This window comes from Anser cygnoides, chromosome 4 (assembly GCF_040182565.1).
Source record: "Anser cygnoides isolate HZ-2024a breed goose chromosome 4, Taihu_goose_T2T_genome, whole genome shotgun sequence".
NCBI classification, from domain to species: domain Eukaryota; kingdom Metazoa; phylum Chordata; class Aves; order Anseriformes; family Anatidae; genus Anser; species Anser cygnoides.
In genome coordinates, this window is record NC_089876.1 from 56,545,914 (window position 1) to 56,563,621 (window position 17,708).

Sequence of the window (17,708 nt, forward strand, 5' to 3'; positions counted from 1 at the left end):
CCAAATTAACAAAACACACTTGACTGTATATGAATTAGACTGTTTATAATACTTTTTACATTCACCCTTTTAATCCACAACGCTTTAATCTATTACTGTAAAAACTTCAGAAAAAAATCTTACATAAAGATTGATTACACAACAAAAGCAGAAAACTATTCCATGTTGCTCCTCAATGCTCAGAAAGAGCGATGTAGAACAAAATATTAATTTATGGAAAGTTTCAGGTGCTTTACACTTTTCTATGTATCAGTCCGCCAACCAAACCTCCACCATCACTAATGATCTACTACAACTTGCCTTGGAATTTTTCCTCATAATGATGAGCATCCAGGAGCAGTTTTAAGCTTGCAACACAACCACTTTTATTTTCAAATAGCCTGTCACATTGTACTCAGTAAATAACCACATATACCATAAAGCATCTATTTGTGAACAATAAGTATTCATGACCTAGCTAAAGTGTAACCTGAAATCTGTAGCATTGTGATAGTGCAATCTATTGTGATACTGCTTCTCAATTTTAAGAGCTCCTCCCTCAACAATTTAGCAACAAATAAAATTCCAGCTGAAGCGTACTTTGGAGTCTGCCTGGAAAGTATACAGCAGTGTTACAAAAGAGAACATCACTTCTAAACAATCAAAAGCCCTAATATTTACAACACAACTGTTTTTGCAAAACTTTGTGAAGAAGCATAATCAAAAACTTATCTTTCAAAGATTTTTTCCCTATCCTATTAGGAAAACATAAATGAATAAGAACACTAGCAAGAGAAAAACCCTCAACTACTGGCACACTTTGAAGTTGCTATTGTTTTTATTTCACATACCACTACCTGTCACTGCAAATATATCAGTTAATAACAACAAAAGATTGTATTGTACCAGCAGGTATATTTACCTTTGCTGATTCCAACTGTCTAGGGAAAACAAAAGAACACAAAATCACAGCAAATATTGTTAAATGCACAAACATCTATAAGTGTTTGCTGCTTGACTCAGCAGCTCAAAGAATAACAACACAACAAGTCATATATAAAATCTTGAGATTCTGCCACATCTCCGTGGTCATTTCAGTAATGTTGTTTCCCTGTAAACTTAACAGAACTTATGTGGAGGAAATGAACAGGCCCACTAGTGAGAACATTTGTAGTTCAATGCTTACTGTGTAACGCATCGCTTCTATACTACAGCTAGAGTAAACTTAACTTTTTCACTGATGTTCCCCCCTGTCACAGACTACAGTTATTTGCACCGAAATCCTGCACCTATTGTTTCAAAAGGAGGATAAACAAGGTTGCTAAACAGTCACAGCAGTCATTCAGTAGCAAAAGCCAAACAACTGCTAATAGGAAAATTTCTCAGTTAAAAAGCAATCAGCACCACTGTAGTTTCTTCCCCTTGAAGAGATAAAAGATTCACTCCGATTTATATAATATTATTTGTAATTTTTATTTCAAAGTCCAACCTTGATGTCTTTGAAAATCTGTGTATCGCCCTATTGAGGCAGTTCCAGATGAAAGGAAGCATTTCAATGGCAATCTACAGTGAAATGACAAGTTTTCTTCAATAAAGGCATACAAAACATTGTCAGAGTTCATACAGAGTTTTTTATTAATGAAAAATTCAGTGCCATGGAAAAACATGTCACAAATTTATGAGCCAGACCGTACAGCTAAGAGATTCTTTATTTGTCTACATTAAATATTCCATAAGAAATTTTAGAAACAGAAATTAGTTAGATGCAAAGGTACTTATAGCAGGATTCAAAAAACAAAAACAAAAACCTTTACAGAGAGGATGCATTCAACTCTACCAACCTGTAAATCTCATATTCTGTGTATTTTTTTTCCTGTATTTTGTAGTAAGTCAGAAGTGTAAAAAAACTTTCTGATTTCATGGGTTTTTATTTAAAATTTTATTTTTTGCAACCACAGCAGAAACTGTCAGAGTTTTTGCCTACTTTTGTCAAGTGTTTGCATATATAAAACCTTTCTTAGAAAAGGAAAAATCACGCGTCTAGTAAGTGTAAGAGAACAGCACTACTATTAAAAACTTCTAAAAAATAATCATAGAATATCCAAGTTGGAAGAGATTGTCCATTAACATCAGAACAGTACATTGATAATTTAAGTATACTGTCAAATTAACAACATATTTAAATAATTCACACAAACTGCTTCATTTAGAATTAATTCAGCAAGACAAAAACAACCTACATTATTGAAACACGTGTGTTAATATGTACATCTCATGGAGACGCATAATTTTATTCTCAGCTGTAGATGAGCTGACTCTACAGTAAGTTAGAATTCTAATTTAGTGACTTCAAATACATTTTTATAGAGCACTCATCTTTTAGTATGTGCAGTCATAGCCTTTAGCTGTATATGCTAGCTAGCATACAGTGGCATAAGCACACTAGAAGGATGTTCCAAAGCACTCTTGCGAATGAATCCTTCTGCATTCAGCTGCAGTAGTCCGAGACATTATCACTCAGCTGCCAGGACTTAACCTCCTGTGTTCACAATCTACAACACTATCTTCCAAGTAGCAATCACTGAGATTTTATTGATCTGTTTGTATCTGACTGCCTGAATTTACAAGTACAGATGCTGTTCCATTCAATCCATCTGAAGATACAGCAGCCATAGCAGAAGGGTTGTAGGTATGACAGGTAGAAAACACCATAAGCCACTTCAGATATACACTGTAAGAGCTCCTTTGAGAAAAGCTTGGTGTGGCCTACCTACAGCGAACACTATGCTAGGAGAGAGAGGAGCCAAAGATCCAGTAACAAAAGTGAATCCTCCAAATAAATGACCTTGTTGATGAAGTTCAACAGCAGGCCGTTGAAGATGACTATTGTCATTTGAACGTTGTGTGGTTTTTTCTCTAGCTCTTACACAGACCAACTTGGAACATAAGGCAATGATCATTCTAAGACATGGTACACAAGCATCCAAACAATCTTACTTATATAAGATACAGTAAAGTGTGCTTTTATTACCCAAAGATTTTAATTATTCTTTGTCTACTTGAATAAAAGTGTTTATGACAAGGTGTAAACATTTTGCCTTTTTTCCTCCTCTTTAATTTTTCCTACCAATCTCAAGTTTAGTAAAGATTCAGACAACTGATCAGCAAGCCACCACGTTAAGAAAAGTTCAGACAGACCATTAAACATCTATAAAACAATCCTCAAGATGCTGAAGTACTACAATAAATGAAGCCTGTTATCTCCAGACATAGAAGGAAAGTGACAAACGCAGCTTTGTTAGCTATGGATAACTGTCACGCTTTAAGTAAGCAACTGCACCTTTTCAGTGATAATATACTATAGGAAAGGGCAAGCACATGGCACATCCATGACAAGCAAATCACTGTGATTAAGATTTGTAATTTATTTTACACTACAGGAAATCTAACTTCCCATTACAATAAACATAATACTCCTTGAAAGCCTGTACTAAAATAACAGAGATGTACGTGGGGATGTGACTCCATCCAAAGGCATTCTCAGCTGTTGTGACACAAGTTCTCTCTTGCTTGTCAATCTCTTAATTAAGAGTTTGAAATGTTTTCTGCTACTCTTCAATACCCTTTCCTTACTTGCTAGCATTTGCATGTAATTTTCTTTTCAAGAGAAAAGAAAACCAGGAGTAAATCTTAAAAAGACAAACATTCTCAAAATAAGTCTCCCTTGTAGAATCACAAAATAGCTTTGGGTTGGAAGGGACCTTAGAGATCACCCAGTTTCAACCCCCTGCCATAGGCAGGGACGCCACCCACTAGATCAGGTTGCCCAGCGCCTCATCCAACGCGGCCTTGAACACCTCCAGGGATGGGCCACCCACAACTTCTCTGGGCAACCTATTCCAGTGCTTCATTGCGCTCTGAGCGAAGAATTTCCTCCTAACCTCTAATCTAAATCTTCCCTCTTAGTTTTAAATCATTCCCGTTTGTCCTGTCATTGTCTGACTTAGAAAAAAGTTGCTCTCCATCATTTTTTATGTCCCATTTAAATATTGAAAATCTGGAATTACGTCACCCCTGAACCTTCTCTTCTGCAGGATGAACAGCCACAGCTCTCAGCCCTTCTTCGTAGGAGGAGTGCTCCAGCCCTCTGATAAACTTTATGGCGCTCCTCTGGATCTACTCTAACAGCCCCACATCCTTCTTGTACTGGGGGCCCCAGACCTGGATGCAGCACTCCAGGTGGGGCCTCACAAGGACAGAGCAGAGGGGGACAATCACCTTCCTCGCCCTGCTGGCAACTCCTCTGTTGATGCAGCCCAGGATGCAGTTGGTCTTCTGTGCTGCAAGCACGCACTGCTGGCTCATGTTGAGCTTTTCATCCACCAGAACCCCCAAGTCCTTCTCTGCAGGGCTGCTCTCAGTGAGATCTTCTCCCAGTCTGTACTTATGTCTGGGATTGCCCTGACCCAACTGCAGCACCTTGCACCCAGACTTGTAGAGACAGAGGCCTTCCTCCCTCCTGCCCTTTATTCCAGATTTCTGCCAAAAACTTGCTTTTAATTGGCAAAGTGAAGGTCCAGTTCAATAGCTATTATCCATACCCTTTGATTATTTAGCTCTTTAGAAAACAGACTAGAAGAGCTGTTAGACAAAGTTCTACTACCCCAAAAGAGCAGGTGAAACTTGGCATTACTCCGAAGTATTACTTGATAACTTTTAGTGGTATTCAGCTCTCCAGTTTGTTGAGTTTGCAAAAGTTTAAGAATTGAGTTGGGATGTGAGGTAATGTGCACTAAATTCCTGTCTTATTGATATGCCTCACTACAGAGGTCACTTTTCATCCATTTCACTTAGACATCAGTTTTTAAACAGAGACGAATCCCTTATGTTAACTGAAAGTATCAGCACTAACTAATTTTGCAACCATATCCAGTTTCCTGATACACTGCAGAATCCATTTTCAAAAATCTTGCCCTAGATTAAAGTACCTGTTTACAATAATTTAGAATCAATTTACAAATTAGGATCGAAAGCTACAGATTAAGCTTAGCAGCACTACACAGAGCTATAATAAAGCAGAACACAATAAAAACAGTGAAGTAATATCTTCAACATCAACATCTTTGTACTTGTTCATATTATTATGGAACAGTGAAAAAAAATTTTAAAAGTAACACCTGCAGAACCTTAGCACTCTCCCCCTCTAAGTTTAGATGTCAATAAGGCAAAAGAAATTAAATGCAATCTACTACTTGCTCAGCTGCCTGACTTAGCAAAGGGCTATAAACCATGAAGTGAAACTGAGTGAATCCTGGAATTTTATTACATGCAGCACCTAGGAAAGAAAGAAAAAAAAGTGTAACTCGCTACATTTAGGATTAGTGCCTTTGTTAGTGTGCTTTATCACCTAAAGATGTAGTTACTACTGCTACCATGTTGTAATTATTCTTATAGAATCTGTTTAACCCAAGACATCTTGAAAGTATTTATTTTTAAAGTAAAAACACAGTGCTACTGACTACTGTATAACTGAAAACAGTACCATAAATTACGAAAATCTCTCTATTTCAATCCTGATTAACTTAATGAGTTCCTCCAACTCTAATCTCTTAAAACACAGAACTATACAAAATAAAAGATCAAAGAAGGGCAATAAGCAGTCTAACTAAATAAGCTGTTGATTAGCAAATTGTATTTGCTACTGATCTGAGAGTTCGCAAATGAGATGCCTGGCACAATGACTGATCACGAACTGCTTTGAAGCTATACTTACCAGACACATTCTCCCTGCCTTATGCTATATCTAGGGGAAGCATAAGCATTTATATTTAAAAAAACCTTCCACGTTAATCATACACAATCCAGGAGAACACGTAAAGGTAGTAAAAAACAAAAGTATTTACAAAGGTTTACATAAATTTTGTGGAAGTTTAAGACGTTCAAATGCAGACGAAAAATTAAAATATCTTCATTCCACACTACAACAGTTGCCCTGATAACCACCACTTGATATTATGAATTGCCATACTGTTGTACTGAATAAATAATTAAAGACTGGTGCTATGAAGTCCACCTTCATGTTTTATTTCTGTGACCTAGCTAGCTAGGGTCAACAAAATTGGCCTGTTGAGCAAATACATACCATAACTTCCGGTTGTATTGGCACATATAACAGCACCAAAGAACTCTGGAGCATACTTCTGGATTCTGGAAATAACTTTCTGACAGGCTACTGTTGGGTCCATTCCCATCCTCATATACTCTACAGCTTGATAGCTAAAAGCAAACAAATGAAAACAGACACATTCCCACACCCAGTTAGCCATACTTCGGTTACATATTGCATTGAGATCAAGATTTCTTTGAGCAATGGAAACACAATACACAACCTTTAGCCAAACTTCATATTGGAAATTATTATTCAATTCTACCTAAAATGTAATTAGAAGCAGCACTAAAAGGGACTGCAAGATGTCATCTATGTCATCAACAATTCTAAGGCAATTGAGTAACTGATCATTTGCAGAAGAGGCTAAACCACACATCAGTTAAACAACTGCAAAGAAGCAGCTGAAGAGTCACTGGCTTTGTCACTGAATGACTAAGTTTGACATTAGAATTTGTTAATGGTTTTCATGAAGACATATATCAAGGTAGTTTTTAAACTTATTAAATTTTAAGAAAATTGACCTCCAAAATTACACTCCTACTATTGATTCTAGGAAGCATTAAAAATATATATATTTCAGAAAAAAATACAAGTTTCAGAAAAAATCAAAGTTAACAAAATTTGTTTCATAAATATGAACATATGTTTTGATCATGACTTTAAGCCACTTTAAAAAATTTTGCAGGATGTTTTTTTTAAAAAAATCTTACTCTAAATGCAAAACAACCGAAATGACTTTACAGTATCATTAGAAAAACAACATATGCAATGTTTGAGATAGATCACTTGCATTTCCAAAATATCCTCGGAAGGAAAAACAAACAAACAAGCAACCGTTTGTTGTCATTTACTTTCAGAAACAGAAGATTAAAAGACAATGCATAATTTAGTTAAAAGCAAACCATGTTTTGTTTTGATGAAAGATACATAAAGACCTCAACTTGTTACACTAACACTCATCTACAGATAGCATTAACTATGATGTTATCAAAGTGACTCAGAATTTTCCTTGCATTTTCTGACACCCTATTACCCTTGATTTTTCATACTGATCAGTTATATGTAGATAACTTGAACCTTTCTATCTGAATATAAAGCTGTATTTCATAGGGTCATCTTCTCCAGTAATCAAAAACTGAGCTAAGATGTTACTATTCCAAAAAAGGTGGTCAGAAAACATTAGCAATTTTGCCCTTTAATTGGCAGTTCCCAGACTTCTGGCAGGTCAATTTATTTTTTTGAGAATGCTCCCTTTTTTTTTTTTTTTCCATTTGAGAATATCTAAATAGTATGGAATTAAAAATGTCTGATCTACAAGTAACCTGTGATCAACCATCTATTCTAAATTGTTTTGTAGAACCAGCCGGTGCAAACAAAATGCATTACAACCAAATCCTTCAGGCTGCTAAACAGCAATATAAGTTTTTACCAATTAACTTCATAGTGGAACCCAACTTGCTACTAGTGCCAGTACCCAATTCCTCGGAATAATTCACGAAGTTGTCAGTTGCCTTTTATTTCAGGACTGGTCTGGAATAGCTTCACACTCATTAAGGATTGTAACTTTTATATATACACATCTGCTAGCAGGCATTCATAACTACCAGAGTTTTAAAAGAAGTACTTGAGTAATGTGAAGACCACTACTTTAGATTCCTTCAAGCATCAGTGCTCATTATGTACAGCATAGACTTCCATAAAGCATTTGTTTTGAGACTGACCCACAAGAATGACAGTCAAGACCCAGTGATGAAAACAGACACATTTTACAGTTTATACAACCGCAATGACAGCACTAAAACATCTCTTTCAGTTTCAAATTAGATACCAATTACATTAAGATTGTTACAGTGACTCTTCTGTTAAAGAGCATGCACATTGGTAATATACTCATTATTGCTGTCTGTTTGCTCTCAGCTTGGCAGTATTAATGGGATCTCTCATTAAGGTATTTAAGCAGTCACTTCTTTTAAGACAGGCTGTAATGATGACTTGATTTTGCTACTGTTTGTTTCCCTTCTATTCCTTCCTCTCCCACTTCAACCACCAGGAAGTCAGATCGTCTTTCAATCAATTACTTCATTTGCCGAGTTCAATTTTGCTAGAGAAAGTTAGCAAAGTCTGCACTAAGGACAAACCTGGGTAAGAAGCGCATCGTGATGTCACCATCCCCAGTGGCTGCAGCTCCTCCAGCTGTACTATCAGCATATGATCCTGCTCCTGCTATTGGAGAGTCTCCTACACGGCTGTAGTGAACAATGAAGAAAAAAGTAATTCTATAGAAGAAAACTGAAAACTATAGAAAACTTTATTTACTAATGCCAGTGAGATTGCATTAATATAATAGCTCTTGACCCAATATCAGCAAGTTCTTACAACTTGGGCACACTTCTAACTTTGGCAGCCTTACCACCTCCAGCTGGGTTAGTGCTAAACCCACAAAAGAACAGAACAGGTAAAAAGGTCACTCTACGGTAATCAGAACTGGTCTGTGATAACCTGACTGATGTAAGGCTTAATCCCACCTTCATTGTGCTTCTCTTTGTTATTATACTGACTATAGCTAGGGCAGTAAGGTTTAGCCAGTGGGCAACAGTAAGCAGATGGGGACATTATTGTGTTCAGTAACTCTTGCTAAATGCAGAAATTGTCTGAATTAGTTGACAGACAAAATTCCTAACTGCAGAGAAAAACAAACAAAAAAAGACAAAATATAGGCCTGGGGCTCTGATTCTATGTACACTTCTTTGGAGACTGTGCACCTTTCCAAAATGCTCACTTGTCTCTGGTGCCTTGCCTTATAATTTACCTCACAAATGTGCCATTTTTTTTGTCTGTCTGTACATTGAATTAAGCCAGCTGAAAAGCAACCATTCCCGCAAATAAACCCAAATCATCCTACAACTACAAACAGAAACTACAACAGTTTCTTAGTATCAGATTTATGGCAGCCCAGAAATAACCAAGGCCATTTTGTGATCCTCACCCTCTAAGATACACTGTTTAACGTTTACGTAAGCTTAACATAGGAAATGAAAACAGAAAAAAAGCCTTTTTTTTTGTAAAACCAGATACTAACCCTGGAATTTTGTGGACTCCACCATTAGTAGATGTCCCAGAAGCAACGGTTCCATTCCCACCAATTACAACCATACCTAAAATTTTCAACAGGGATGAAACATGCTCATAAACACTTCTGACAAAATTGTTAAATTGGCACTATGGTTTTCATTAAACAGAACCATGATATCCAGACTATTTAAATTGCTGATATGCTGAAAAACAGAAAAATCACACTCTTAAAGAAGTTCTTTGTAAAAACAGATTTGGAATCTTTTGGGATGTACTACAGGAGACCAAAAGGAATCTACATCAGTGACTGACACACCATTCAGACCTGCACATTAGTGCTGTCCAAGCAGCCACTGCCTCTTAACATACACCTATGTTACTTGGTAGAGAACCAGGACGTAGTGTCACCATATTGTGCACCAGTACCATCAGAACAAAGTTTGGGAATTCTATATATAGTATTTGATTTTGGGGCAGGGGGTGTGGAGGGGGAGTAGAAATCAAGTCAGAAAATGAAGAGTTTGGCAGTTTGTTTGTTTGGCAGAAGTGAAATACAGCCTACCAAAGAAACCAGAATTACACAACAGGTAGTCAAATGTGTGGACTAGCCTATTCCTTGCTAATTTTGTACTGATGTGGAAGTCATTGCCTCATATTACAGTAGCTTACATTGACACTTAGAACATTATTTCAGATCCACTGCTTTTCCATGAGGTGAGACTTCACCTCTTTAAGAGAGGGCAAAAATTGTTGTTGGCATCAGCTTCAGTACAAAGCGAGAGCCAAGAAGCAGAATTCTAACAGTTGAATTCTGGTTCTCTGTTTTCACAAGGCCACTATCTCTTTCTCATAGAAAAGTTCTCTGATCAGTGAAATTGGAAAGTATAGAGGCACTGAGTCTATGGCCACCATTACCATCTAAAAGAAGACTGTAAGGGCATCAGTTCCTAACAACTTCATAAATGCATCCTGAATGAAGACTCTTCTCAAAATGTCAAGGAGACATTTCATATAGAAAGCAAACAATGGGGTGAGAGAGCTTGAAGTACAAATATAAGCGCCAACATTTACTACAGAACAGCTTAGGACTACTTAATGATAAATACAGTTCAGGACATGATCTATCAGACTCCCCTCTCAACCTGACGCTCCACAATTTTAGAGCTTTTGAGAACATGTTAAAGACTATACCAGTAAATAAAGCTACCTACTAGCTTCAGAATTTGGTAGGTTGCCTGACTTTCAGAGAACATTGATTTGTTGTGAGTAGGGTGGACTGGAAGTAAACAACAAAGATTCCCCCATGAAGTGACTTGTTAACTCTTTGTGTTGCAAATACTGTCAGGCAGAGAGTTCTGAATTGCTGAGGAAAATCCAGCTTAAAACAAAAAGTCTAAGTTTCAAGACTGCAAAGTATAAAGCTTTGAAAGATACGAACATTAACTGTTCCAGTTTCCATTCTACTCCCTTAACAGTTGCTGTCTTTGTCAGGTCTGCTTGTTAATCAGCTGATCAGCTTAGCAATTAAAAGTCCTCAGTCAGTAAGCTCTTAGAAGTCTTTGGGACTACTACTGATAACCTGTTTTAAAGATAGCAGTTCCTGTAGAAATGCATTGATTTAGCCAAAAGCCAGAATAGAACAAAAATGAAAGTAAGCCTTATTTTGTAAGTTTAAGGACAATTTGACAAACACTGCTTTTGGCAACACGACTATTTACTCACTTCTTCCACCTCTGGCAAAGCCTTTTAAATTGGTCTGACAGCTATATAGGAAACTTGACCTAAGTTAACTATAATCAGAATAAAAATAGTTATTTTTAACCTCGATCAGTTTTCTAAGCATCTATATCTGCCCAGCCGATTGTGCCAAGGTAGCTGAGGGAGTAGTAATAAGGCAACAAACAAGTAGCTGAGGTCAAAAGATGAAGCAAGTGACCATGCAGCAACTGCAGTGGGAAAAAACTCCTACTTTTAGGCACTTGATCCTAACACATAAGTTAGACAATCTTGAAATTACTATAAACAGGAACAAAATATTATGAAATAAGTTTTTGATATCAAATACTTTGTTTTCAACTCAAAATGACTTGATAGAGGAATGAGAAAGAGATAGGTTTAGAATTACCAAATGTTGTTACCAATAGTATCATGATTATGAACGCTTCTTTGTGAGATGGTCCATTTTTCACAAGTAACCTTTTCAAGTCGTTTATATGGTCCACATGATTTTGAAGAATCTGGTACCACATTCTGTAATTATATGGATGAATAATATCTTTTGCTTCATTACAGATAAACCTGTAAATGTTACACTCAATACCTATGAACTACTACATAAGTATCACATGCCCAATACTTAAATTATAATACCAATATCCTACAAATATTTTGTTTAAAGAACATAGATTGACTTCTGGCATTACATGGTAAGAAGGTTTTCCTAATACACAGTTATGTTCATCAAATTAAAGATTCTCTTTTGCTTAACAGACTGATCAAAAGTGTTCATTCTTCAGCAAAATGGAGAAAACTTTCAAGCTTAAAAAAGGATGAATTGAGTCTTTTTTAATAATGTCAAGTCAAGATAATACGTCAACATACTTTCCCCAGTTGAAAAGGAGAATACATATTGAATTAACATGGCTCAGCAATACAGCATTTTAGATGCAAGAAGCAATGGAGACAATGTACAAACATGCAAACCCGCAACACCTATACCAAAACCAAACCCACCACAACAGGCAAGTTTACACGGATAACTGAACTAATCCAACGTGTTCACAGTTCTACTTAAAGCCACTCTAACTATTTAACAACATTAATTACTACTGTAAAAATCCATTTCAGAAATTTATAGTTGCATCAAAAAATACACTCACTGCTTTGTTTAATCTGAGAAATTCTGCCCAAATTTAGACCTAAAAAAAATCCTGTACCAAAACACTATTGCAGAATGTTCAAAAACAGTAAGATTTAAGAAGCAAGAGCTAGTCACATACTCTTCCCGAGTCTACCAGGTTTGTTCTGCACATTAGGCAGAACAATTGCAACACTTCCTCACTTGCAAAGCAAAACTTCAATATAAGCTGAAAAAGACACAGCATTGCATCAATGGCTTTCTAAACCTCCCCCCTTCACCACAACCATTGCACTGTACCTTCCAGTAGTTTGGCTGACAGCTTTGATTAAGCCACTTTGAATACATCGAAAGAGATTTTGGGGTAGTTAAATCTTCATATGGAAACCCCATGCGTACAGCAAACAGGGAGGCTTTAAAAACAACAGCAAAAACAAAACCATTATTTTATTCGTGTTTTTATATATTTCATGATAATGCATCCATGTAATGTTATCTACAATTCAAGAAATTCTACATCCTCTTTGGGAATGAGAAGTATTTCTTTGTAGAACGATACCAGCCATTCTAGTGAGGTATTACTGCAATAACAAATTCTCCCTTCACTGGTGAAGATCAAATTTCCTCAATTCACTACAGCTAGTTAACGGGTATAAGTTTCAGCACTTAAAGAGAGAACAATTCAACTTTGAAAAAAAAATCAACCCAAATAATGTGGAACACGAGTAGCCTGAGCTGTGTGTGTGAAAGAAATAATCAAATGAAAACAAATACTGTATTTACTTAAAAAGCTAGTCTTTTATGAAATATGAGCAATAGACAGTGGCACAATATTTGCTACTAAAACTGATATGTGTAGAAATCCACTGAGCAGCTTAAAATGTATTACACTTCTTCCTTGCAGCTTTAAAATTGACTGCTCTCTTGTTTTGAAAATTAATACAGTAAGTAACAAGGGAGCAAAACAAATACCAACACAGGTAATGGAACAATGTTGCAATTCTTTTTTAAGAAAAAAAAAAAAAAGGCTGTTACAATTAGGGAAGGGATATGAAAACAAAAGATCAACTGTTCTCTCATCTTTTATTTGTATATACCTTTGATGTCACTTAGTAACAGATACTGTTGCTAGATTCAGATACTTCAACAATTTATATTACCAATCCTTGATAGACAAATAACATCACTTCAACACAGATCTGAACAGGCTTCTCCAGTCCAAACATTAAGAAAAGCCTTCAATTATTTCTGGACAGCTTTTCTGTGTTTTTCCTAAAAACAGACACAATTAAAGTCTCTGCACTCAGAGTGAAGGTAAACTGACATCTTCAATGAAGCATACTTATGTTCCCATTTCTGAAAAAGCAGATTTTTTTTGAGATAAAATTGTGAAAGGATGACTGGCAAACATGCGCAACCACAACTTTGGAAGCCTTGTTTATATTCCAGGAAGCAGATCTGTTCGTTTTTACTCTCTGAACTTTTTTTACTTGGATATTGGTCTAAGTATTGCTAGGACAAAAAGGGAAAAGGTCAGACACAACGTGATTATGAAACTTTCTCATCTACTGGGGACAGACCTACAAATTTCTCAGCAGATGAAAACCAAAATATCCCTCCCGCCCCGTAATTATTCTGCACTGAATGCAACTCACCAGACTTGGTTCTATGTCAGTATACATTTCAAAAATTATTAATGGTGAGTCAACTAACCTAACTTGTATACCTTCCTGAAATGTACATCTCTTTTGAAATTAGTATTATTCTAACAGCAACAGATTACATTGTAAAAGCTCAATCATTCCTCAAGTTTGCTATTGCTTTTTTATGGCACCTATGAGAACAGCTCCAATGTGATCTTCTACATCAAAGTCTTCATTAATATTTTAAAAACTGTGAAATACAGTAATTGTATTACTGTTTTAGTATATATTAGGCACATAATTGTAGCATCTTAATTCTGTCTTTCTTTAGACAAAGTTACTCCATGCTTTTAAATGAAATATTTGCATTTAACAGCTTCAGCTTACTATAGTATCTTGCATCAAATAATTTTTAATATCTGTTATCAGCGTTATTAGCAAAGCCTTGGAATTACAAGTTTATATTTGCAGTTAAATTGGTGGAAAGACCGCAAGACTATATTTTATCTTTTCATGTGGAAATAATGGAATAAAACCTAATTCATACACATATAATAATATAGTAAACACTTCTGATTTATTTGACTAGATTCACTTGATTGTCAGGGAATCCCTCCACCCATATTACCACCGTTAATGAATGACAGATTTAGTTAAAGCAAAAGAGTCTAAGACTTGGAAATAGTAAAAAGAATAAAATTACCTGACTCTCCCACTAATAACGTATGCTTAGTGTGCTCAATGACCTTTCGCGCTACACCGATTGCATTTTTGACTCGTCTGAGATCTGCAACTGCCCCAACTTCCATAGTGTTCCTGGAAACAAGAAATATTTAGAACTTATTAGAAAATACAAGAATATTTGTACAACATTTATTAGACAAAATCTGTTCTCATCTAAGTTTGCAAGTCTGCTGCTTTAATGTACTGCTTTAATTGTTTATGCCATAGGCAGGTGCCATCACACTAGTAGGGAAAAATGTTATACATATATTGTTTCCTTGCACAGCTTGGGCATGTTGCTCAAGTAACAGTAACTCCATCCAGAATAATATTTTTGAGCAATTACCTTGCTACATAAGCTCTTAACATGAACTACTTGCAATTATTTTCAAGCAGACAGCTTTAAATAGCAAATGAAGTACAGAAGACAATTGCTACAGAAATGAAATATTTCACGGAACACATCTAAAGGGAAAGCTTACAATACTACAAACACTGTGCTCTGCAGCTGCTATATCTAGAGCTGAATTACTGCACTACATGTGAAAAGTCAATAATAAACATATTTAGTTACTCTTCCACCACTTAAGTAAGCACGGTTCCTAGTTCCACAAGTATTAACAAATAACTTGTCCATAGTCAGCCTTAAGCCAACAAGATCTCTGTAACAAATTTGACAATAAAGTATGCTAAAAATTACAGGGATCGTTCTTTTCTCCACACAGTCTTCTTACCCATCCATAATCATTGCGTCCAGTGTTGTTTCTCCACTTTCATCTGGGCTTCCTCCATATCCCACACTCCCATCACATTGGTCAATCTCACACTGACCACAACCTTTCTCAACTGCATCCAGCTCAGAACCACCCAACTGTAATACTCGCCACGCTGTAATCAACACAAATAATTAAAAGTCACCAGTGAAAACGGACTCCATTACCACTTTATGAACATTGATGATGCACTATAAGTGGATTAAAAAAAAAAACACACGTTATTTATAGGTGAAATAAAGTCAAAACATGAGCATATTCAAAAGAATGTAAAGAATTACTTTTCTAAATACTCTTTTCCTTGCATACTTAATCAATGTTTCTGCGTTTTTTTTTTTTATTTTATTTTTATTTTTCTGACTGGGAAACTATTATTTACTAACAAAGAAAACAACATTTATATATTAAATAACCTCCTCCTCCCAGTACCAAAAGGTACTTTAACACTGTCTATTAAAAGCCTTTTGTGGGCATAAGAAGGTAAAGCAGGCTAAGTAAAACTTTTCTCTGAAAATAAAAAATAAAAAAGTTGTAACAAGCAACCCTCAAAAGATTCCCATAAGAGTACTAAGTGTCCAGCTGCAGAATAGAAAGATCTAAAACTGAGAGATCTTAAAGATCTAAACCTACATCAGTAACTTCATAAGAACAAAAAGAAACTGAAAAAATTATGTAAGAAATATTCTGCTCAGTTCTTAGTCTTCTGTTCCTTACCATCTAGCTCATTGTGTAGTTTTGTAAGACATTACGGATGTGCCAAATGTACATGACTTAACCAAAGCGGGCCTGAAGGCTTTACACACGTGAAATATTTCACAAGGCTGGACCTGAGGCAAGATTTTCCTAGATGCCTGAGCTTGCTGCCATTGACAGCTGCAATCCTGCCTCCTCCTCCTTGTGCTGACACTGGTGTTCTGACATCTGCCAGACCCAGCAGAGGGACGCAGCTCCACTCCTTTTGGCAGAGGTGAACTATTACCCTGTCTCAGCCGTCTCAGGAAGTCCCATCTTCACCAACACTGCATGCAATTCCTATTACAATTATTACTGTAAGCAGTCTTAACATGTTCTTTCAAAACCTGCAGCACAAAGGCCTTGCAGTTTTCAAGACAGTATTTCAGCTGCGACCTATACAAGCCTCTACAGGTAACCCGCTTCACTACCAAGACTTCCCTAATGAAGTATTTACAACCCAACTATGCTAAAATAACCTATAAACCTTTTTAAATCACTATCCACAACTAATTTACGCTGGCAGCATTGCCATAGGTAAACCCACTTTGACCGTTAATAACACATCATAAAACAACAACAAGCTCTGAAAAATATAATATTCAGAACCACCTAAATCTTAGGGGGGGGTGGGAGGGGGAAGGAACGAATCTCAGAAGGACACCATTAACAACAAATCACTATTGCTAACCACCACAGGAGCAGAAATCACCATATCAGCGACGTTTTTAATCTAGCTTTTCCACAGCTTGCTCTCCCTGTTTTTTTTATTTTTTTATTACGCTTTTTCCCAACCTTGACCAGCACACCGCTCGCTGGCAGGGTCTCAGGGCTCAGCGGCGGAAGCACTCAAAGCCCCGCTGCTCGGCCTCTTCCCCCGGGCGCCGCGACACCAGGCCCGGGGCCGAGCCCCGCCCGAGAGGACGACATTTTACAGCTCCCCTTCCGGATCGCTCTGACCCTTGACGGGAAAGGGAAGGAGCCGGGCCCTTCAGCCATTTAATGGCCGCATGCTCACAGCTCACCCCGCGTTTTTTTGATTTAAAGCACCCGAAGCCCCCCTAGAGCCCCACCAGCCCCTCAGCGTGGAGGGAACAGCAGGGACAGCACCCAGCAGCCGCCACTACCCCGCACAGCGCAGCGCTGCCCCCCGCCGGGGCACCTGTCTCTGTGGCCTTCCTAAACGCCCAGGTGTTGATGACTACAGGCAGGGCAGCGGTGGTGCCCGCCCCACACGAGCCCGCCAGCTGCAGCACAACGAGCAGTAGCTCTACCACCACCGCCCGCCGCCCGGCCCCGTCGCCTCCCGCTGCCGCCGCCATGGCTTCGCTCCGCCCCATGGGCGCTTCAGACGCCACGGAGGAGGGAGATGAGGCGGTGCATGCGCTTACCGCCCTGCCGCAGTGGAGGGAGGGGGCTGCCGGCTTGTGGAGGTTCCCTGAAATGGCTGGGCACGCCATCGGCACGTCGGGAGTGTGTCTGCGGCTAGGAAGAGCCGCAGGTATCATCCAGAAGGGACCGCGGCTGGTCCGGCGGCGGCCGGGCTGTGGGGGCAGTGTGCTGGTGGGCTCAAGAGATTGAGATAAAGCGTGTTCCTCATCCAGCTTTTGAATAAAATGCAATCTCTGTGTGTGCTCAGAGGTCCACATGAATCTCTTTTACATGCCTTCTTGTTAACTTGTATGCTTTTTGTCAAAAGCATCTTGTGGCACAGAATTTTCTGTGGATCTACTGTGGCAAATAGTTCATGGAATAGTTTA

At 37.7% G+C, this 17,708-nt stretch overlaps 1 protein-coding gene across 1 annotated transcript; it reads right to left on the bottom strand.

Annotated features, from left to right (window-relative positions):
• Window positions 1–1,587: 1,587 nt before the first annotated feature.
• AGA (aspartylglucosaminidase) lies at window positions 1,588–17,296 on the bottom strand. Its single transcript, XM_048047780.2, has 9 exons — window positions 17,111–17,296; window positions 15,178–15,331; window positions 14,424–14,536; window positions 12,378–12,490; window positions 11,359–11,470; window positions 9,228–9,303; window positions 8,287–8,394; window positions 6,122–6,255; window positions 1,588–5,314 (listed from the first exon to the last, which is right to left on the bottom strand). The coding sequence occupies exons 1-9, from the start codon at window positions 17,286–17,288 to the stop codon at window positions 5,214–5,216; spliced, it is 1,089 nt and encodes a 362-aa protein (XP_047903737.1). The 5' UTR covers window positions 17,289–17,296; the 3' UTR covers window positions 1,588–5,213.
• Between the last annotated feature and the right edge of the window lie 412 nt (window positions 17,297–17,708).

Bases quoted from the DNA above. Each gene is read 5' to 3' on its own strand.
- AGA (XM_048047780.2), bottom strand. From the start codon at position 17,288: ATGGGGCGGAGCGAAGCCATGGCGGCGGCAGCGGGAGGCGACGGGGCC. The intron at 8,395-9,227 runs GTTAGTATCTGG...TGTTCACTACAG, and splicing joins GGAGTCCACAAAATTCCAGG to CCGTGTAGGAGACTCTCCAA. The intron at 5,315-6,121 runs GTATGTATTTGC...TTTCTTTCCTAG, and splicing joins CAATACAACCGGAAGTTATG to GTGCTGCATGTAATAAAATT.